General features: G+C 39.8%; 1 protein-coding gene across 1 annotated transcript in view; it reads left to right on the top strand.

The window, feature by feature from the left end:
• The window catches only part of LOC132119389 (inactive N-acetylated-alpha-linked acidic dipeptidase-like protein 2), a 306,226-nt gene that overhangs the window by 187,753 nt on the left and 94,645 nt on the right, over positions 1-23,828 (top strand). The window contains exons 6-9 of the mRNA XM_059529291.1: positions 2,322-2,459; positions 16,363-16,455; positions 18,507-18,712; positions 19,879-20,007. Coding sequence (XP_059385274.1) covers positions 2,322-2,459; positions 16,363-16,455; positions 18,507-18,712; positions 19,879-20,007 — 566 coding nt within the window. The remainder of the gene's footprint in view (positions 1-2,321; positions 2,460-16,362; positions 16,456-18,506; positions 18,713-19,878; positions 20,008-23,828) is intronic.

Here is a 23,828-nt window from a genome sequence, read left to right on the forward strand (position 1 = left end):
TTTGGGGGCAGATAGAAAAGAATTGTGAAATAGCTTAACGTGACGATTAAACTTCAAAACGTTGATGTAAGTGAATAAACATGAGTGCTGCAGTTTCAAAGTCACCTTCTGTGTTGTTTTGTGTTCTGCTATTACCGGGGAAACCACTCTATTTCTGCCATTCCAACAGTGCCTACTGCTGGCAGAGAATGAATTAGCATTTTCAATAAGCCTGTTTGCTGTTTTTGTTCAGACCAATGTGAAAATCAACCCATGTTTTTATGCAGCAAACACGCAGAGTTGGAAATGTGGACTAGTGGATCGACAAGAATATTATGTATTATAAAATCTAAACAATTAAGAAGTAAAAAAAAAATATATATATATTTATATGTTATTTAATTAATTTAATAATTGATTGACAATAATTGTTTAAATTAATATAATGATGCTTTTTCTTTGACTGAAAATATGATTTAAAAGCTAAAATTAGTCAAGTTTTGTAAAACCTTTTGTAAGTCAGGAAGTTTACAGGCATTTTAATTTATTTGTGCAGGTCTTAAAAAAGGTCTTAAAGTCTTAAATTTTATCTTAAATATCCTGAAGATACCCTGGTCTGGCAAAACCCATCAGTTCATGTTTTTAGGTATAGAATTGTCCGGAACACGGCTGGTGAGGAGGGTTCATTACTGGACCTCAAGCAAATGTATTTAAAGTTCCCTTATCTACATGATTCTAATGTCACAATTAGTGACGTGGCAAAAGACTATAGTACTTTGATGAAGTATCTCATAAGTGTCTCATAATTATTCATGCGGCATAAATTCACGTTATAAATTCACATCCACATAAACTGAGTCAAGCACAACTCGTTCACTTTATGTGCATAACCAGTCTTTAAAGCTTCTTCATATACAGTAAACCAATCAAACAGCTTATATAAAATCTGCAAAATAAGCCTTAAAAATTATTAAAAGTTTGCGTGTTCAATGCCTGTTTTCAGTGCAGAGTACTAACATAAATGGCTGTGCATGTATTTGTGCTTTAAATTATAGCGGTAATGGAGTATATGTGTTATGTATGGTGCGCTAACAAACAATGTAGAAAAAGTCACACCACTCTGCTTTGCTCACATGCTCTGGATACAACTAAATGCGAAGTTTGTCAAGAGATGGACTGATATTATTAGAAAAAAAATAATAATAATAACAATTAATCGTTTAGATATTTTAAAGTTAGATAGATAAGATAGATAAGATAGATAGATAGATAGATAGATGTTTGAGTCACAAACAGATTTATTTACAATAAATCATATTTAGAAGCTTAATTAGTTGAGATAATGTCATCTCTCTAAACACATCTTTGACCCCTGTGACCTTTGGGCAAATACAGTACAGTGTTACTTCAAAAACCCCACTCAAAACCCAATAATCACTTCCTGTATCTCCCGATGACAAGTAAAATCTAAAACTAATTTTAAACTAAAATATTTTAGTTTAAATAACTAATTTCAGGGGGACCTTCCTGTTTGTTCATTCCTGCATAACCACTGTAAAATAATTGCGGCCTGTGAATACATTTATCTGTGGAAGCTAATAGAGTGTTGTGGAACAGAAAGGTCTACTGATTTTAATTCGTGGATGACTGTTCCCCATCCCACCGGTGCAGAAACACTGCTGGAAGCTCCTAAATAAATTTGCTCCTAAAGCAGGATTAGGCTCACCGTTTCTCACCGTTTTAATGAGGTTGAATCAATGGAGCGTTTCGTCCATACAAATCCCCATTGGCCTGCTAGAAACTGTTTCTTCAAACTTGAAATCTCCGGGCTTATTAGTTTGCCACTCGTGAGCTGTAATCAGCATTAAGGAAAGGCTTTGATACGGTATGTCCCTGCTTGGCTGTGCACGTTCCTCTCAGCGCTCCTTTCTCTTTTCTGTCAGATTTACAGCACATTACGAACATCCTCGCCCGCCCCTTCTCGCTCACATCACATCACATTCACCTACCCCCACTGCAACTATACAGCACATAACAGACTAATGTCGTTCATCTGCCCTCCTAGAGGAAGATGTGTTAGAAGACTCAGCTGATGTCTTAACCAATAGAAAAGCTTTTTGATTGGGTAATTGGTTTGCTCATGTGTGGCATTAAGAGCCCCATGACATGCTTTAAACGCTCACAGAGTCATGATCAATGCAAATGGCTTGTTGAGGAGGAAAATCTGAGGATGGAAGGATGTTATTATTGTTTACTTTTTGATGTAGCTGTGTAAAAGCCTTTCTAAAATAAGAATTACTGGTTTGTTTGTTTGTTTTTCACTATTCTGTTTCTGTTCACAGCTGGAAGAGACAGTCGCCACAATTTGACATCATTGCTGGTTCAGCCCATCTCTGCCTCCTTAGCGAAAATGCTGCTCTCTGCCCCCGCCATGGGGCAGGGAAGACCCTGCATCTCTATGGCCATGCCCTCTGCCTCAGGTAAGCCCTGGGCCAGAAACATCGCCTGCTACACTTACTGTAACTGTCAAATTACAACCCTCTTCATTCTCACACAATACCACTTCTTAGAGCCTTCAAATCACATAACCTTATGGAGAGGGACTTTCTGGTATTAGAATATGCTTCACGATGACTGACATTATGAATGAATGTCAAGTTGTCATGAGATTAAATGTCATGTGATTACACATACATTCCTGGTCACTACATCTAACTAATTGAGGTGTAGCTGGATCATGAACAGTTGACACTGCTCCATCCTTCAGGAGCAACTTTTGTGCAAAACCTGCTTTTTACTGACCCTCGTTCACAAAGCAGTCCGGTGTAAAATGATTTGCGCAGACATAAATGAATTTCGGTAGAGAAAATGAATCCATCTCATCTTCAGTGGCTCAGATTTAGGGAGTAAATGGAGACAGCTGTGTAAATTCATACAACCAGATACAGAACACCTCAAGCGCTTGGGAGACATTCTCATCAGTACAGCAATGGGGGACTGTGTACAACTCGCTGTGATCTCGCTCAAGGCAGTTCTATGTTAAAACGTCTGTCAACATTTGTGGGCGGGGCCTGTGGCTAATGTGATGTCAAATTAGCAGAAATGCTGAAAACAGGTCATTGGGAGACACTGCTTATTATTTATGGGGATTTTTTTAAAAAGGAGTGGGTGGGAGGGTGGTTGTGTACACACACTGCCAACACACATGTATGTCCAAACAACACGTGAAAGTGAATTTTTGCATAATAGGTCCCCTTTAATTCTTTTATGAAGTGTTACTGATTTATAGGGCGTAGGTTCTTACTTTATGATCTTTAATAACAATCATATGATTGTCTTTTTCACTATTTCAGAAACCGATTATACTTCCATTCTGTTAGTGAACTTTTTTGATTTTGTCCAAACGCAATTTTTGTGCCTTGAGATAATCATAAGTCTTCTCAGTCTCATGCTTCTGCTTGGGATTTAACTATCAAAAGCAGCTGCAATCACATGACGTCAGTTTTCCACCTGCCGGTGGAAGATGGTATGACACTCTTTATCTCCGAATGAGACAGGTTGTGTGCTCGGGGAGCCAAGGCTTGTTGATTTATGCTCCATGCTGTGAGTGCAACTCCTAAGTGCAGGCTTTACACATCGTCTTAAAGTTGCTCTCGCTATGGCCGCCCATATCCAAGGCCATTACACACATCAGTCAGTGGGTGCCCAGGGGACCTAATTGAAACCATGAGAGGAACGCTGGTCAGCCATTTCACAGCACTCTCTCATGTAGAGCTTTCAGGGGGGTCAAATGTAACATTGAATGTGGTCACAAGAGCCACGGTGGATGTGCTGCAGGCTAAATAAAAATGACAGATTGAGGTGATGACATGTATTGGAGCATAATTGAACTTAAGTGAACAAACCTCTAGGGAAAGGTCATTCACGTGGGATGATGCTTTTCATCGACCAACCAAAAAAAAAGTACAAATGTACTTTTGTTCACTGACCTTCACCTGAGAGTAAAAGTATTTGGCAGACTCAAATTTTCAGGTTTCAAGTGAAGATGTCCACTGTTTTTTATGCAACTTTGTTACACAACAGTTACATGTATATAACTAACATGTTTTCAGCATTCTTGAGACGAGCTTAAACAGCTTGCTGTGCACTGTGCAATGTGATGTATCTATCGCCTTGTCCAAAAACCCGCACTTGCAGTCTTTGCACTTGACTACTTATATGACAAATTTATATTATCATATTATATTATATGAGCATGAAGACCACAAGTATGTGTAGAACCTTTCATTACCTGATGGGACACACTTATAGTGTTGCAAAAATGCAAGTGTATTTTTATTTTCAATAGTGTGGGTATTTGGACAAGGTATAGGCATAACATTATGACCACTGACAGGTGAAGTGAATAACACTGATTATCTCTTCCTCACACCACCTGTTAGTGGGTGGGATATATTAGGCAGCAAGTGGAACCTTTTGTCCTCAAAGTTGATGTGTTAGAAGCAGGAAAAATGGGCGTGTAAGGACTTGAGCGAGTTTGACAAGGGCCAAATTGTGATGGCTAGACGACTGTGTCAGAGCATCTGCAAAACTCCAGCTTTTGTGGGGTGTTCCCAGTCTGCAGTGGTCATTATCTGCCACAAGCAGTCCAAGCAAGGAACAGTGGTGAACTGGCGACAGGGTCATGGGTGGCCAAGGCTCAATGATGCACGTGGGAAGCGAAGGCTGGTCTATGTTCTCTGATCCAACAGACGAGCTACTGTACCTCAAATTGCTCAATAAGTTAATGCTGGTTCTGGTGTAAAGGTGTCAGAAAACACAGTGGATCACGTAGATGGCTGGGTGCATGTGTGTTACTTACCTGGGGAACCCATGGCACCAGGATGCACTTTGGGAAGAAGGCAGTGTGATGGTGGCCACTCTGGTGGTGGAGGCAGTGTGATGCTTTGGGCAATGTTCTGCTGGGAAACCTTGGTTTGTGCCATCCATGCGGATGTTACTTTGACATATACTACCTACCTAAGCATTAATGCAGACCATTTACACCCTTTCATGGAAATAGAATTCCCTGGTGGCTGTGGCTTCTTTCAGCAGGATAATAGAGTTTCTGCCAAAATCAGTATAGGCTTATTATATCTGGTCGTTATTGAAAAGTCTGTTTAAAATTTTATGCAAAATGCCATATCCGCCGAGTTATTCTGCATGCTTTCTCCCTTTCTTTCCAAACCGCGACAAATGCCAGTCATCCTTCTCTGCAGAATGCAATATCTGCTCAAGCAATCACAGCACACCATTCCACACACTCTAGACAGTAATGGCGGCGCTTTGAATACAACCGGCATCCTAGTTTTCCTCATCTACTTTGTACTTTGTGATCAGCAAACAAACGTAGGGCTGCACAATAAATCGCATGTGATTGTCATGGGCAATTATGAATGTGATATTGCATATCTTGTCAGTGTAAGTGTTTTTATTAATGCCATTTATGTTTTTGTTAATACAGTGTATAGCACTAGTCAACTAAATTAATGTAACATGGAATGGGCTTTTGGAAGTTGAGTACAAGGGAAATGTCATTTTGGAATGTCTTTGGTCTAATGTGATGTTGTTTATGTTCTTGTTCATAACATTTTATTTTATTGCTGTAATTTATAGCATTATCAAGATTTATTTTGGAGGTGATGACTGATTGAATGTATTCTCAGTCCAGTGCCTGTATATAAGATTATTATTAATAATATTAGTAAGTTCATATGTGGATTAACCATATTGTGTATTTCCAACAGTTCCAATATGAAAAATAACTTTTATATTGTTTCAATGGATTTATTTTATTTTGAAAAAAAAAAAAAATATATATATATATATATAAATAAAACTTGTCATGGATTTATTGCACTTGGGGGAAAATAAATATAATTTTATAATAAATCCTTGAAAATCAAAATCTGGATTTGAATTTTGTGTTATCATAGCCTAAAGATACTAAGTGAAATTTTAAACAGAAAATAGTGGTTCTTATCTTGCCACTTTCTTGGTAAAGAAAACACATTTTCACAAAAAATAATCAAAATGGATTTATAGCATTTTGGAACCAAACTCTTCACACACACACACGCACACACACTTTGAAATAAAATTTGACATGCTATCAGTTTCTGTTTCAGTGGTGAAATTATAAATCGGACTCTACAACATGCTGCCAAGTGGAGGGAGATGTCTCTGTCTACGTTGTCAGAAGTAAAAACTACAAAAAAAGTTTTCTCAATGCTGGTGTTGTGAGTTATGAGATACCGACATGACAATTCGTGCCACTACACCAGTGAGAGCTTGTGATGTTTCCTGATGTGTGTGTACATGCAGACATTTGTATGTGTGAACTTCATCACATCCTACCAGGTGTCAGAACCTTCCATTCTGTCCATATGTGACATGCATATGCACATGTGCATGTGCACATAGTCATTGTCACAGTCATATAGGCGTCCGCCCCCACATACGCAGACAGAAAAACTCTGAGCTCTAAGTCAGCTTTCAGTCTCTCACTCCAGCTACAGTACATGTGTGCAAAGGGAGACCTTTGCTACAGATTTTAATAGGGGTTTATTAGTCTCTAATTCCTACTATTGAGTGAAAATCGCTTCTTATCTTTGCATGGTCACCCAGGAGACCCCATCACTGTGGCTGAGCCACTGTCTTGGCTTGATAGGAAGTAAAGGATTTACAGCCCCAGTGACAAAACGAAAGGTAATGGGCTTAAAGACTAATCTTAAAGTTCCAAAACGGACGTTAAAGGGATAGTTCACCAATAATGGAAACTTCTCGTCATTTACTCACACTCCAGTTGTTCTGTAACACTTTATAATAACTTTCATTTATAAATCATTAACAAACATTTTATAATGAATAACAGATGATTAGTTAATATATTTATAGCTAGCAATATGAGATCATGTTCTTGTTAATATTTACTAATGAACTTACTAAACAATGATTAGCATCTTCATTTGTTGGTCTTTGTTTGTTTTGTAGACCTCAATTTACACATTTTAACAAATAATCTATTAAGGTATTTATTTTTTTATTTATTCATTTATTTTTTTTATTTTTTTTTGCAGTACCCAATCTAAAGTGGAAACCATGCATCATTTGCAAATATTTATATATGTTTACTAATCATTAATACCTCTATGAACAGTCATCTCAATGGCAAATAATGTCCTGAAAGACCTGGATTTGCCCTATTCATACATTTTTACTAATAATGTATTAATCATTTTTCATGTTTTTGCAGTAGCCATTCTAAAGACTAACTATTCATCATTTATAAATGTTTATAAATCATTACTAATAATTTAGTATCTTTGCGGCATTGGACATATGTAACAAGGTTTGTGTAAAGGGTGGTTAATTCAGCTTAGCTTAATGTTTGCTAAAGACATAACAAATTGTAATTCTGGTGAAAAAAAAAAAAAAAAAAGATTTTATTGCCTCAATACTCACAATAGTATACTACTCTTCATTATATAAGATCGTGACAATAGGCAGGTGAACAACACGCGTACACTCTGCTAATTACTCAGAGAGGGATGCGCAGCAGTGCACAAACATGCCAAATATTAAAAATGAAAGGATTACAATTTAAAATATTATCATTGTGCTCGTTAGATGGTCTACTTGTGGGCTTTAACCTCGCACACAAGCAGAAACGTTACAGTCTGGAGAAGCGTTTAGTCTTTTCTCTTGCAAATTCCGCCATGGCGCGAGTGCAACTGCCAACAAATTTGTCTTTTGAGGCAATCTGTCAGTACAATTCTACATTTTCGTGGACAGAGTGCATGCAGTTGAGTACAAAATTCTGAGGTGTTAAAATCTAGTTTAATAGAAAATAAAGTTTTAGTATTTAGAACAATTTATAAAATAAACATTTTATTGTGTAAAAAGAATTATACATATTTATGAATTATTTGAAATTTAAAAATATGGACATAGATACCTACATTTAAATTCTTGTAAAAAAAAAAAAAAAGTTAAACGTATACTTATGGATCCAGCATTAAGTGTGTTTGTGTCACTCTCCACCACTGACTGGAACATGGACCGCTACAACCTGTCTTCTGTTATCAGCCCAATGTCCAGCGATCAATGTCTGCCAAAACCTGCAGTGGCAACACGAATGCCATCGATCCCACAGAGAGGGAGGGCCCCACCTCTCCCCCAGCACTCTTCCACTCCTCCCGCTCTCTTTCTCAGTCTGAAAGCTCGCAGCCGTGACTTACTCCAGCTCAGTCCCAAGCCTGCACCTCTCTTCTATTAACCAGATCAAACACTCTGAAGCTAGTAATCTGTGCTCTATTGATTGGGCCGAGCTTTGACCTCTCCAGAGGTTTCAAATCATTTGTTTTCATCTGTCTCCCCTCTTTCATTCCATTCCCTTTCAATTAAGGCTCACTGTATCGCTAAAACATGCTCTAATTGCACCAGCATCTCCCTGGCAGGGAAATGAGACATTAGCCTCAAAAGTACATATGTGAGCAGGAAACTTTCCCACATATTCTTACATTGTACTGCCTACAGTATGTTTAGGATGCTGGTAATCCATTGTTGATGGCTTTGAGAAGATCTTGAATGTTTCGACATAGTCCTGAATGGCATTTATTCATTGCTCTGTGTGAGTGTGTGTTTTTGTCCCAGTGGATCAGGCAGCCATCATCCATTTATTCACGGTAAAGAAATCAGATTGACAGAGGGAACATAAGGGGTCCAAGTACATTAGTATTTTCTATGAACGTCTGTAGGCTCATGTTCCCCTCCTCGCTGTGCTCCAAATGAAAACTCATAGTGTAATAAATTTATGGGCAATTACAGCTTGCTGGCAGAAAACTGTGTGGAATAGCTTTATCGAAACACACCTGTTCCTTTAATTATGACGCTATTGATTGTGGTGCAAAAGTAACCCATCCCATATTGGTTTTGCTCTCTCCATTTGCCACCTCATGAGAAATAAAACACACTTATGCAATACTCTGAATGATGGTGTTATGGTATGAAATATGGCATGAAATAATGGTAAAACAATTTTGCACTTCAATACTTTTTGTTTGCTGCTTTTGATAGAAGATCTTTTGTTAGATTTTGGGGATGTGTTAGACGGCCGGTTACACTGGCTTTAACTGAGTCGGACTGGCCAATTAACAGATTTGATCTTTGCCCTTAGCATCAGTTCTGTGTTACCACTAAAATATCTTGCGTTCATTGATACACTGATAATTTTTAAGCTAAACTTTTTTTTTTTTTTTTTTGATGCATCTGTACAGATACAAATTCTTCTTATTTGTCACCATGCTGTAGCTGACTAACATCGATGAGAATCTACAAACCTGTTAATATGAATTCTCCATATGGATTTTTCCCAGATCTCTCCTCATATTTTGAATTACACATTGCATTCTGCATGGTACTACCAAATGTGCCAGCATCTTTTCCATTATTTTCTATTATTATATTTATTTATTATATTAAATATTTTAAATATATTATTATACATTTATTTTTTTCTTACTGTGAATATATTCACTTTCAATTTCAATTTCAAATATTGTGAAAATAAGTTCCTCTTCAGGAACTCGAGCTGCGTCGAGAGCGTTTGGGGAACGCGTCCAGCATGATGTCTCTGAATAATGTGTATAATCAGTCCAAAGGAAGGGCGAGACGTCATAGGCGGGTGACGTCAGAGACCAGGAAGCATAAAAGCATGAGCGGCGAAGCCGGAAATCAGCCTTGTGTCTTCAGCAAGCGCTCTGTGTGTGTGTGTCAGTCGCTATCTGTTTGTGAGTCTTATTTAGTGTCGTTTGTCCACTGATAAACTCCATTGTCAAAGCTTCAATCAAGAGAAGTTTTGGGCGAGAGCAGGCAGCGTTCAGGCTGTGTGTTTTCCCTGCCAAAAAAAAAGGTAGGGACACACGCAGCTCGTGTGTTGTCTGCTTGATAGTGAAGCGCGCAGTGTCAGCTCTCGAGGGAGTTGACGGCTGCGATGCGAGCCTTTGCTTCACTCTCAGAAGGCTCTCTTTGAGGAGAAAGCTTTCACTGGCATTTCTCGTGGTGCCAGCCCTGCTCGCGGGATTCGCTTTCGGATCAGCTGGAAAGAATGTAAGACGGGCAGCAAGTCCCTATCTTCTTTCTTAGCCACCAGATCAGGCGCCCGCTCTCGGGGGTTCGAAAGCCCGCGTTTGCGGTACTTTCTCCCCGATGAGAGGGCACGACGCACTGCCTGTCTTTCTCAGAGGAGATTGATATGGAAAGGCGTCGATGAGCTCGCCAGTTGTTCAAGCTCCAGTCACACAAGCACCAGTTACACACCCATATTATGCCTAATATTATAATAAGCAGCATTAATGAAGAGTGGAGCTTTGCGCAGTCGGCTCTCGGGGGGCTGATTGTGCTTTTCTCACTGTTAAGCGCTCCGCTCTTGCCGGGAACGCTCCGAGGAGTGTGTCCGTGCATGCGATCTTGTGGTCGCGCTGGGACTGAGGCACGGCGGCGACCGCGATAGCGGGAATCGCACATGATCTGGTGAACGGGTTGGAGATGGCTCGTCCTATCTCCACCCGTGTTTACTAGATCTAGAGCTCGTTCTCGAGGCTTGGAAACCAGCGCTGCGGTTTCTTCGCCCTCGGAGACAGCTCGCTGCTGCTGCTGCTTGCTCTCTCGCCGGGCACGCTCTGAGGAGTGTATCAGTGCATGTGATCTTGCCGTTGCGGTCGCGCTGGGGCACGGCGGCGACCTCGTTCGCAGGAATCGCACATGATCTGGCGAACAGGTTGGAGACGGCTCGTCCTATCTCCACCCGTGTTCACTAGATCTAGAGCTCGGTCTCGAGGCTTGAAAACCCGTGCTGTGGTTTCTTCGTCCTCGGAGGCAGAGCTCGCTGCAGCATTCATCTTTCTCTGAAGAGATTGATGTTGTCTGTGTGACTGAGTAGCATATATAAAATTTTTTTAAAAAAATAGACATGCACGCTGCCAAGGCAATGCGTGTATTACATTGTTTCATCTTTATATGAGTTTTTTTTCTACACCAGACCGTGTTGACTCGTCTGGTTGTTGACTACTATATATTAATATTTATCTGACTATGTGAAGTTAGATGTGCAGGGGCTCTAGGAATGTAATTTCTTATGTGAGAACACGTGTGTACCGCTCTTCCTCTGAGGAGGTTGAGGCGGTCGGGGGCTGCTGGGCGGAGCAGTCCCAACCATGTTCCAGCCCCTCGTGCCGGGGGTGTCACTTTTGTACTCCGCAGACGCTAGAGTCAGAGTGGCGCTCCCAGGCCGAAGGCTTCTAGTGGAAAGCAGTTCTACGGACCGTTGTTTTCGCTGGATAGCCTTCATCATAACGTCCTGATGCATAAGGCCTAGGACGTTTTGAGGGCCAGCTCCCTCTGGGGAAGAGTGGTGTACACCGCATTACACGGTGCCCGTCTCTCCTCAGTGCCCTCAGGAGATCGATCTGCCAACCCTGCCGGTGTTCCAGGGCACAACGGTCTCCAGCGAGCGCTTCTCTCAGTTACCGCCCGGAAACATAGTGGTGCTGAGAGGCTCGCTACCTCTACGGAGGTCTCTAGAGCAGCTAGTATGGTCGTCCCCTGCCGGTCCGCCGCTTCAGGGCACCGAGCTAGTGACTCTAGGCACTCCAGAGGCCAGTCTCGTGAGACTGGTTCCCTTAGGAGGTCACATGGCGGTGTGGGAGCCCCTGCCAAGTGTACTTCACGGTGTCTTGCCCCGAGCAGGCTCTGGTCTAGTCTTCCTAGCAGACGATGTGGGCCTGAGGACCGTCGTTTTTAGGAGACTTCAGCTATGAGAGTCCTGATGCTGCGGCTCAGGACCTCGGAGTGCAGGCCCCTCTGGGGAAGTGCGGTATACACCGCATTACACGGTGCCCGTCTCTCCTCAGTGCCCTCAGGAGATCGATCTGCCAACCCTGCCGGTGTTCCAGGGCACAGCGGTCTCCAGTCAGGGGACTGAAGTTTAGCACACCTGCACAGGCCAAGTCCGAGGACTGGTGTGTCACGATCTATCAAAAGATGCACTTATCTCCATCCTTCTTCATCGGAAGTTCCTGAGGTTTGCTTTTGGGGGCAAAAGCCTACCAATACGGATCTTCCACTGGCCTTGCACTCTCACCCCACACTTTCACGACTCAACCACATTGACGATTGGTTGATATCAGCTCAATTGGAGCAGATGACGGTTCTGCACCGAGATGTCGTTCTCGCTCACATGAAAGAGCTGGGATTAAGACTTAACGCCAAGAAAAGTGTGCTTTCTCCAGTTCAAAGAACCACTTATCTGGGCATGGTGTGGGATTCGACCACGATGCAGGCACGTATGTCACCTACTCGGATCGAGTCGATCCTCACTGCAGTCTCGACGATTGGTTGATATCAGTCTCGACGATTGGTTGATCCCAGCTCTTTCACGCAGCGCTTGCCTACGTGCCTTGGATATGTGGAGGAAGCCTTGGTTCTTGTCTCAGGGCTCGGTGCTGGGAGCTCCTTGTCGCCGCGGGATGCTAGCGACAGACGCGTCCCTCACCGGCTGGGGTGCGGTCATGAGTGGCCACCCTGCCCGCGGTCTGTGGAGTGGTCGCCATCTGACATGGCACATCAACTGCCTGGAGATGCTGGCCGTGCTTCGTGCACTTCGTTATTTTCTCCCAGACCTAAGAGGTCGCCATGTGTTGGTGCGCACCGACAACACAGCAGTGGTCTCTTACATCAACCACCAAGGAGGTCTGCACTCACGCCGTTTATACAACTAGTGTACCAAATCCTTGTGTGGGCCCAGGACAAATTCCTCTCGCTCAGAGCAGTTCACATTCCTGGGCATCTTAATATGGGAGCAGACATCCTGTTGAGGCAGGGGCCAAGGCCCGGGGAATGGCGGCTTCACACCGAGGTCAAGAAGCAGAGTTGGAGAGTTTGGCCAGACTCGGGTGGATCTCTTTGCGACTCGAGACACATCGCACTGTCCCCTCTGGCTTCCTATGACTCATCCAGCTCCACTGGGGCTGGACGCCATGGTACAGACGTGGCCAAGGCTTCATCTGTACATTTTTCCCCCGATTGCTCTGCTCTCTGAAGTTCTGGAGAGAGTGCACCGAGGCGGAGTCCGGCTGCTGTTAGTAGCCCCGTTCTGGCCGGGCCGGGAATGGTTCCTGGGCCTGATTTCTCTTTTTGACGGCACTCCATGGGAGGTTCCCGTCAGGAGAGATCTCCTCTCGCAGGCGGAGGGTGCGCCCCCGCAAGGAGGCACAACTCTTAGCTAACTCTTAACCGATGTTGTAAGACCGTTCTCCAATCCAGAGCTCCCTCAATGAGGAAGCTTTATTCCTTGAAGTGGAAGCTCTTCACTTCTTGGTGCGGAGACCACCAGCTCGACCCAGTTAACTGCCCGGATGGTACAGTGCTGGAGTTCCTGCAGGCTCTCCGCAGGGTTGACCCACTCCACCCTGAAGGTCTATGTGGCGGCCATGGTGGCCTACCGCACCCCTCTCGGTGGCCAGTCAGTGAGCAGAAACCCTCTGGTTATATGTTTCCTCCATGGTGCGCAGAGGCTGAGGCCTCCGGCCAGAAGAAGCTTGTTCTAAGCGGTGATCAGGATGCTATCCTAAGCCTTGAGTCCTCTGATCTCCCCTCTCCTGGGGGTCAAGACTCACTCCTTCTGAAGTTTGGCCATTGGACGGGTTGTCCCCGATTTCTGTCAGGCTCCTTCTCCTTATCTTGCTTTAGCTGTGCTCTTCCACACTAGGCAGAGATTTGAAAGTCTGGCGGCGTGGGCATTCTCGTTCCCCAAACGTTCTCGACGCAGCTCGAGTTCCTGAAGAGGAACGTCTAAGGTTACGTATGTAACCCTGGTTCCTCGAAGGAACGAGACGCTGCGTCGCAGTGCCACACTTCCGGCATCTCTGGCTGGCGCTTGCTTCATCCTTTGAGGCTGATTTGCGGCTTCGCCGCTCATGCTTTTATGCTTCCTGGTCTCTGACGTCACCCGCCTATGATGTCTCGCCCTTCCTTTGGACTGATTATACACATTATTCAGAGACGTCACGCTGGACGCGTTCCCCAAATGTTCTCGACGCAGCGTCTCGTTCCTTCGAGGAACCAGGGTTACATACGTAACCTTAGACGATTTCATTTCCATTAAGCTTGTTATAGATATTATTAACGGCATCAAACATTAATAAATGTGATATTGGAACTCATGTTGTCCCAAACCCATTAGGCTTTAATTTATGTTCAGAACACATATTAAGATTTTTGTTATTCTCTCAAACGTCTTGTCCGTTCATTGAAATACGTATGCAATCATAATTTTCAAGCTTTAAAATATATAAAGACATTCTAAAAGTTGTCCAGATCAATATTTCTTACCGAAACAGCTCAAGACTTCTGAAAAGCAGATTTATAAGATTTTATTAATCTTATATTTTATTTTTGATTTATACGATGCACAGATTTAACTTTGACTTTTATTCACATATAAGCATTAATAATCATGCATGCATACAGAAGAGCTGATTAATATGGGAAACAGATCAGATGTGTGTGTGTGTGTGTGTGTGTGTGTGATTGTGTGTGTGTGTGTGTGTGAACAAAAGCCTAGATGAAATAAAATTTCTACACATATGTAATTAAATTTAGTATTCTTAAATTTCCACTTTAAAGGTTTAACAAATTTGAAATCTTTTCTAAATAAAGTGGATCTTGTTTTCTTGTCTAAAGTGAATTGTTCTCTTTTTTTTGTACAGAATATACTTCTAAAGAACATCTTATTCAGGGTCATTTTTAAAACATGAGCCACTGCAGCTGTCGACTTGCTCATTCTTTCCCTACAAGATCACTTTTTCACTTTGCTCAATAGCCAATAAGCTCTCATACCTATCGATGATTAATGGACAAATCTTTCACACCACTACCCGTGTGCACGCCTGCACTTTTAAACACTCCCTTAGAACTGCATATACATCTTCTGCTCTTTACCCAAAGTCATTTGTGCTGTTGTCAGGGGTGATAAATGGGGTTTGGGAGGCTGTGTGAAGCCCACTGAATTTTCAGAGTAAATTTGATTACACTCAAAGAGTAAAAAAACACATCTGTACACATCAGCGGCATTTACGTCTTTGTACATCTGAGGTACCAAACCAAATCTTTATTTCCTGATATTCACATATCCAAGAACTAATAAAAAGCTCATACTCTGTACATTGCACCCCAGGGAGGGCACATCTGCCTATGATTCCAAAGAATGCATATTTGAAGAGCCTGTTAAATTTGTGCGACTCAGTTCATTTTTTTTTCATTTTCATTGTGTTTTTCTTCTTTTGTAATGGCATATTTTTGATCGTTTCTGAAAAAGTTACGTTCAGTTTTACAAAATTACATTAATTTTTGTTGAACCAAATGTAATTCCATATTAAACCAGAACCTTGTCCACTGCTGTATTTTCACATCTCCATGTTGGCTCAGCGATGTATTCTAGGGCCAGGTGTTTCTTCTTTTTATCTGCTGGCATATCAGCCTCATTGATATTCACTCCATCACACTGAGCCTTTATGTGTAATTGGTAAGAGTGTGAGCCGAACAGTGGTGGCACCTTTTTAAGCTGCTCTGATGGTGTACACTTTCTCTGCAACACGCAAACAGATGGTAAAAGCAAAGGCTATCTGCTCTCTGTTTTATAGGTCCTGTACATATAATGAGAGGGGATTTAATAATGGAGTATGTGCTAATAACTTGCAAGTGATATTCCAAATGGAAAGTGGATTTTCTCAAGGCACACAGTCAATAGAAATCCTCTTCTAAGCAATGTAATTATTGATCACATCGATGTACTGTACTATAAGTGAAACACCTAACCCTATGTGTGTCTAAATTGTTAGTTTCCAAAATTAAAGGAGTTGCCATTAGATTGAAAAATGTATTTTCCACCATAGAAACAAAATATATATATATATATATATATATATATATATATATATATATATATATATATATATATATATTATTTGGTAGGTAATTATAATAAGTATTTTTTAATGATTTAGCTTATTATTATTATTATTATTATTATTATTATTATGTTATTGGTGTTGTTGCATTTTAAATAATATCTCTATTATGTTCATTTTAGAATTAAATAAAAAAATTGATTTATTAACAGTATTTTACATTTACATTTATTTATTTAGCAGACGCTTTTATCCAAAGCGACTTACAAATTTTATTGACACAACCTTTCCATCTCTTTGCCTTTTTCTTATAGCTGGATCCATCAATGTCTCATGTCCCTGACTAATTTGTTTGGAATTTCTGTTTGTTCCTCAGCAAGAAAAATCATAAACCTCACCATTGAAAACCAGGCATCCTTCAAGATGGTGCACAATGTTATTGGATATCTCAAAGGCAAGACCAATCCAGGTAGGTCAACACAAAATCAAGACATATAACCCGAATTGTCATTTTACAAACCCAAAGGGCTTTTTGTCATAGTTAATGCAAGATTTTTTTTTTTTTTTTTTTAAATAGCAAATCACTGTCATTTTAACTGGGCGATATTGCCATTGTGTCCCAGGCCCAGTCCTAAACCACTGGGCTCTTTGATTTGACATAACAAAGACACAGTGCTTTGTCACAGTGCTTTATTGTATTTGTGATAGCAGAGTGAAACAAGAGTGCAATCTAAGCATTCTCCTCTTCATCCAATGAAAAAGCAAGAGTCTTGGGGTGAATAAAGCCAAATCTGAGTCCATGTGCTGAAACAGCCCTTTTTCCTTCTTGCACTATGACAAACTAATCTCTTAAAACAACGTCTGCCATCACTGTCCAAATGCAGGTCACTTGACTGCTGAAAATAGGCTTTTAATTACAGACTACTATTTTCACCTTCAGGACGATTTAATTGTACGTCTGATGTAATGAAAGCATTTAATCTTTCACCTCCGCCCCATGACTGTAAAAGTCACTGTGTCTGTGTATTTAAGCCCTTCATGATTTACTGTCCAGATTTACGGCACTCTTCTCCTGTCATACGGTAATTGGTCACCCAGTTACTTATTATGAATCACAAATCATGCAGATGTGTTCTTCTCCTTGACTTTTGTCTTTTTATAATGTGTTTACCTTTCATTTATCTGGCAGTTGACTGTCTTATTTATTTATAATTTTGATGCCATTTTAATAACTTCCCTTAAGACCGCAGCGGTACTCTTGAGTACAGGTGGGTTACTCTATTCCTTAGTTCTTTGCTAGTCTGTTTCTTGTTCTGAGTCTGTCTCTACTCTCACTAGCTGTCAGTCAGAGGTCTGTATGTTATTTGGTGTATGTGAAGGCAGAGTGTGTAAATCTAGAGAAAGTATTACTCATATGTGTACAAGTGCACACAGATTTTATGGTTTTAAAAAACAAGTCTCATATGCTTACCAAGGCTGCATTTCTTTGATAAAAAAAAATAGAGGGATAAAAGTAATATTGTGAAATATTAATAACATTTAAAATGTTTTCTGTTTTAATATACTTTAAATTTGTGCATTTAGCAGACGCTTTTATCCAAAGTGACTTACAGTGCACTCAGGCTATCAATTTTTACCTATCATGTGTTCCCGGGGAATCGAACCCCCAACCTTGCACGTCATAGCACAATGTTCTACCACTTGAGCTACAGGAACACTAAAAAACACACATATAATTTTGTATATTTTGTATAAATATAAATATACATTATAAATATTTTTTTTCTGTGAACTTTGATCAATTAAATGCATATATATATATATATATATATATATATATATATATATATATATATGTATATGTATGTGTGTGTGTGTTTAATAAAGTTAATAATTTCTATTAACTTAACTAAGTTAAACCAACATTTGTTGTGACCACACTATGCATAAAAAAAAATTACATTAAAAAAATTTAAAAAAATTGTCCTAGGTGCACTTGCACATTGTTTTTCATGTAGCTTTGCAGGTAGGTTTCTTGAAGTGTCTTGGAGACATTCCCACAGTTCTTCTGGATTTGGTCTGTCTCAGTTTGTTCTATTTCTTCTTGTTATTCCAGACAGACTGGATGATGGTGAGATCAGATCTCTGTGTGGAGCACTGGCTGTTGTCAGACTCCACGTGCAAACAATAATCTCACTGGATTATTACAATAATGGCATAAATAATGTTTGGAAATGTAAACTGATATTTACTACTGACACTCTACAGCAAAAGATATAAATTTTTAGTATTAAAAACCATTTAATACTAGTGGTCTTAGACCACCATTTAATATTAGTGGTCTTTGTCAATAATATACATTTTATATATACATTCAAACATTTCACTACATTTTTATTTTACCAAAATTCCTTGTCTTGTAAAATATACCATTTTACTGTAACTGTGTAAGTTTGTTGGTGCATGATTGTTTGTTTCTTGTTTTGTATGTAAGTGTTACCGCTATGTTTCCCCTTGTAGATCGATATGTACTAGTTGGCAGTCGTCATGGCAGCTGGTACGAGGGTGCGTTGGCAGACTGGGGGAACAGCTATGCAGTCATGACTCAGATTATCGCCTCTATGATGGCTCAAACTCGTGTGGGCTGGCAGCCCGACCGCACCATTGTCTTCTGCTCCTGGGGGGGGACCTCACTGGGCAACATCGGCTCCTTTGAGTGGGGGAAGGTAATACTTGACTATTCCATGTATTGCTTTGTTAAAGTTTTGCAAAAATTTTGAAGTGAAATGTCCAGTGAGTGACTAAAAGCACAGTCAGTTTAATCCGAAAAGATAAACATGAGTCTTTCAGTCATTATTATGTTGGTTGTTGTTGATATCACACTTATGAAATGAGCTGTCTGGTGAGTGGCACTAAAAGGTTAATAATTTATCACATTCAAAAATAACTAGATAAAAAGATAAAAGATAAAAACACATTTTAGCCACTTTAGCATGCTTATACAAGTCTTTGAGCTCTATTATTTTTACTCATGTTTCACTGGACATGACCCGACCACTCCCTATCACAAGTACAATGCTGTATCAGGTGAGCTTCTGAGCAAGTTTACTGCATCAGAAAAGTATTACATATGGAGCTGTTTTTGTGATGCAATTGTCATAATGTTTCTATTAGTTACAAAATTATTTTTAAGTGAAAAAAAAAAGTTCAACATGGAAATCAGCCTACCTAAGTTAATCACGAAGGAACAAGATAAATGAGTATGTGCCCTTTATGTACATGAGCATCTGAGTCACAATATACAGTAGCCTACAATTTACGCATATACAGTAGGCTGCATTTTTTAGATATATATTTAAAAATTATGCTTGAGTTTGTCTGATACATCATAATAACATTTTTGGAAATCTCTGGCAACACAATGTAGAGTATTGACCCCAAAGTTGGGTTTAGTAGTAGGTCAAAAGCACCTGCCTTTTTCTCTTCCTCAATTTAACAACTAAAGCGGAGGAGGAAAAAATAAATAGTACGGATTATCCTTGAGCAGCCGTACAAAAGTTTGCTAACATGATCACCAAGCCATGAAGATTAAATCAGACAGATGGATGATTTTGGAGTGTTAATGAAATTATTATGTTCGGCGAAGGACTTCATTCTAATCAGTACAATGCAAACCTCATCATTAATCTTAAGGAGCCCATAATGATGTCACAATTAAATTATAGTTTTTGAGTACGAGACAAACAATAATGATTTTTATTATTCACAATGCTCATTTTACAAAATTGTAGTGTGTCATTGGGGGTGACAAAGGTTTGTATGCCAAAATATCACTCAAAGCTCTGACATATCATCAGTTGGCAGCAGACGGCTGTTCTGTGTGTCTATACAGGAGAATGCAGTGGTCCTTCAGAGCAGGGCAGTGGCTTATGTCAGCCTGCACAGCCCCGTCAGAGCCCCTGGATCCCTGCAGGCAACAGCGTCACCTTCCCTTCAGCAACTGGCAGCTGAAACCCAAAAGGTACTTTTCAAATATTAATTTATATCTGCTTGGACAAGATACTTGTCAATAGGATGTTAAATAAAGTAGATGCATATGTCACAGAAGACTTGCGGAAAGATTACTGAGAACCCGATTATCACTACCCATAATTCAATTCAATTCAATTCAAGTTTATTTGTATAGCGCTTTTTACAATACAAATCGTTACAAAGCAACTTTACAGAAAATTATGTTTCTACAATATTTAGTAGTAGCTAGTAGTTTGTGCACGTTTGACAGGTTTTTAGAAAAATAAAAATAATAATAATAATAATACAAGACGTAGTCAGCTAGATGATGAACTATCAATATTATTAATTAATAGTAATTATAGGATGCAGTCACACATGTAGCAATAATTGTTAGTTCTGTTTGTTGATTCAAGGTTAGCATCATCTGGGGTCCTCTGAGGGTCAGCATCATCTCTTCTCAGGTGTTCTGGATCCAGACTGGAGCTTGTGTAAATCCTAGTATCCCGTGGCAAAACATAGAAACAAAATAGAGACATCATTAGCATAGCTGCTGATCCAACAAAGTAAAATTAGTTTAACCCAAGCTAAAGAATAAAAATGCAGATGCAAATACACTCACAATTTAAGAGATACATTATTCGAATGCTTGGCGAAAGAGATGCGTTTTTAATCTAGATTTAAACAGAGAGAGTGTGTCTGAACCCCGAACATTATCAGGAAGGCTATTCCAGAGTTTGGGAGCCAAATGTGAAAAAGCTCTACCTCCTTTAGTGGACTTTGCTATCCTAGGAACTACCAAAAGTCCAGCGTTTTGTGACCTTAGGGTGCGTGATGGGTTGTAGCGTGGTAGAAGGCTAGTTAGGTACGCAGGAGCTAAACCATTTAGGGCCTTATAGGTAAGTAATGATAATTTGTAACTGATACGGAACTTAATAGGTAGCCAGTGCAGAGACTGTAAAATTGGGCTAATATGATCATATTTTCTTGACCTGGTAAGGACTCTAGCTGCTGCATTTTGGAATACCTGTAGCTTGTTTATTGACGAAGCAGGACAACCACCTAGAAGTCCATTACAATAGTCCAGTCTAGAGGTCATGAAAGCATGAACTAGCTTTTCTGCATCAGAAACAGATAACATGTTTCGTAGCTTTGGCAATGTTTCTAAGATGGAAGAATGCGGTTTTTGTAACATTGGAAATATGATTTTCAAAAGACAAATTGCTGTCCAATATAACACCCAGATTTCTGACTGTAGAGGAAGTAACAGTACATCCGTCTAGTTGCAGATTGTAATCTACAAGATTCTGTGTGGTGTTTTTTGGTCCAATAATTAATATCTCTGTCTTATCCGAATTTAATTGGAGAAAATTATTTGTCATCCAATCTTTTACATTTTTAACACACTCTGTTAGCTTAGATAATTGGGAAGTTTCATCTGTTCTCGTTGAAATATATAGCTGAGTATCATCAGCATAACAGTGGAAGCTAATTCCGTATTTTCTAATAATATTACCAAGGGGCAACATGTATATTGAAAATAGAAGGGGACCTAGGACGGATCCTTGTGGCACTCCATATTTTACTGATGATAAATGAGATGACACCCCATTTAAGTAAACAAAATGGTAGCGATCGGACAGGTAGGATCTAAACCATCTTAGAGCCTGCCCTTGAATACCTGTATAGTTTTGTAATCGATCTATGAGTATGTCATGATCTATGGTGTCGAACGCAGCACTAAGATCAAGTAAGACTAGAAATGAGATGCAGCCTTGATCTGACGCAAGAAGCAGGTCATTTGTAATTTTAACAAGTGCAGTTTCTGTGCTATGGTGGGGCCTAAAACCTGACTGAAATTCTTCATACAGATCATTTTTATGCAGGAAGGTGCTCAATTGAGCAGACACAACCTTTTCTAAAATTTTAGACATAAATGGAAGATTTGAAATAGGCCTATAATTTGCCAGTACACTAGGATCTAGTTTTGGTTTCTTAATAAGAGGCTTGATAACCGCCAGCTTGAATGGTTTTGGGACGTGACCTAAAGATAACGACGAGTTAATGATATTGAGAAGCGGTTCTTCGGCTACAGGTAACAGCTCTTTTAGTAATTTAGTGGGTACAGGATCTAATAAACATGTTGTTGGTTTAGATACAGTGATAAGTTTATTTAGCTCTTCCTGTCCTATATTTGTAAAGCACTGCAGTTTATCTTTGGGTGCGATGGATGAAACTGAAGTGTTAGACGCTGTAGAATCTACATTCGCTATTGTATTTCTAATGTTATCTATTTTATCAGTGAAGAAATTCATAAAGTCATTACTATTTAACGTTGGTGGAATATTTGAATCAGGTGGCGTCTGGTAATTTGTTAATTTAGCCACTGTGCTAAATAAAAACCTTGGATTGTTTTGGTTATTTTCAATGAGTTTGTGGATATGCTCTGCCCTAGCAGTTTTTAGAGCCTGTCTATACCTGGACATACTGTTTTTCCATGCAATTTTAAAAACTTCCAAGTTAGTTTTTCTCCATTTGCGTTCAAGGCTACGAGTTACTTTCTTGAGAGAGTGAGTATTACTGTTATACCATGGCACAGTACGTTTTTCTCTAACCTTTTTCAATTTGATGGGGGCAACAGCTTCTAATGTATTAGAGAAAATAGTGCCCATGTTGTCAGTAATTTCGTCTAAATCATGTGTATTTTTGGGTACAAATAGCAGTTGAGATAGATCAGGCAGGTTATTTGCGAATCTGTCTTTGGTGGCTGGAACAATAGTTCTGCCCAGACGGTAACGCTGAGACATATAGTTAATATCAGTTATACGCAGCATGCACGATACAAGGAAATGGTCTGTAATATCATCACATTGGGGTACAATATCTATAGCAGTAAGATCGATTCCATGCGATATAATTAGATCTAGTGTATGATTAAAACGATGAGTGGGCCCGGTGACATTTTGCTTGACTCCAAAGGAGTTTATTAGGTCAGTAAACGCAAGTCCTAATGTATCATTTGCATTATCAACGTGAATATTAAAATCTCCCATGATTAGCGCCTTATCAACTGTAACTAGAAGGTCTGAGAGGAAATCTGCAAATTCTTTTAGGAATTCTGTATACGGCCCTGGTGGTCTATACACAGTAGCCAGAGCAAGAGATACATTCGATTTCTTTTGCATGTCTGACAGTGTAACATTTAGCAGAAGTATTTCAAAAGAGCGCGGTTCTCCGCTGGAGATGCTGAAGAGCACATTGCTAGGTGGTCCTCATTTTATTCAGATTTGCCCTACAATAAATCTATGCACATGGCCTAGACTCCTCAAAAAAAAAATATATATATATTTGTAATAGGGAAGAAAAAATAAACTGTCTTGGTAAAGGGTGCCATCTTATTTCCATTTAAAGTGGCATGTGATTGTCTGAACACTTTAAAGTTGTGGGGAATTTGATTTTGAATATTCCCACCACTGAATGCGGAATTGATACTTATCCTAGACTGTTAATTCACTCAACAAGGTCTTGGTGTTGTAGCAGTGTGCACCTAATTTTCTGCATAAAACCTCTCTGCTGCATGTCATTTACAGTGAACACTTAATCTGAGTTATGCATTCATGTGGCATTTCCAATAATGTAAGATATGACTCATCTAACTTATCAAACCTTAATATAGCTCTTGTGTTCAGCTCAAGTTTCCAGATATATAGAGCATTTTACTCATACTGACAGGTTCATTTACCATTTGTGTGAAAATATTGTAGTTTTTCTGAAATTATTACTAAACTCTTTAAAACCTCAGTTTTGCTTTGCTTATTAACTCGCTGTAAC

This window comes from Carassius carassius, chromosome 38 (genome assembly GCF_963082965.1).
Source record: "Carassius carassius chromosome 38, fCarCar2.1, whole genome shotgun sequence".
Lineage (NCBI taxonomy): Eukaryota > Metazoa > Chordata > Actinopteri > Cypriniformes > Cyprinidae > Carassius > Carassius carassius.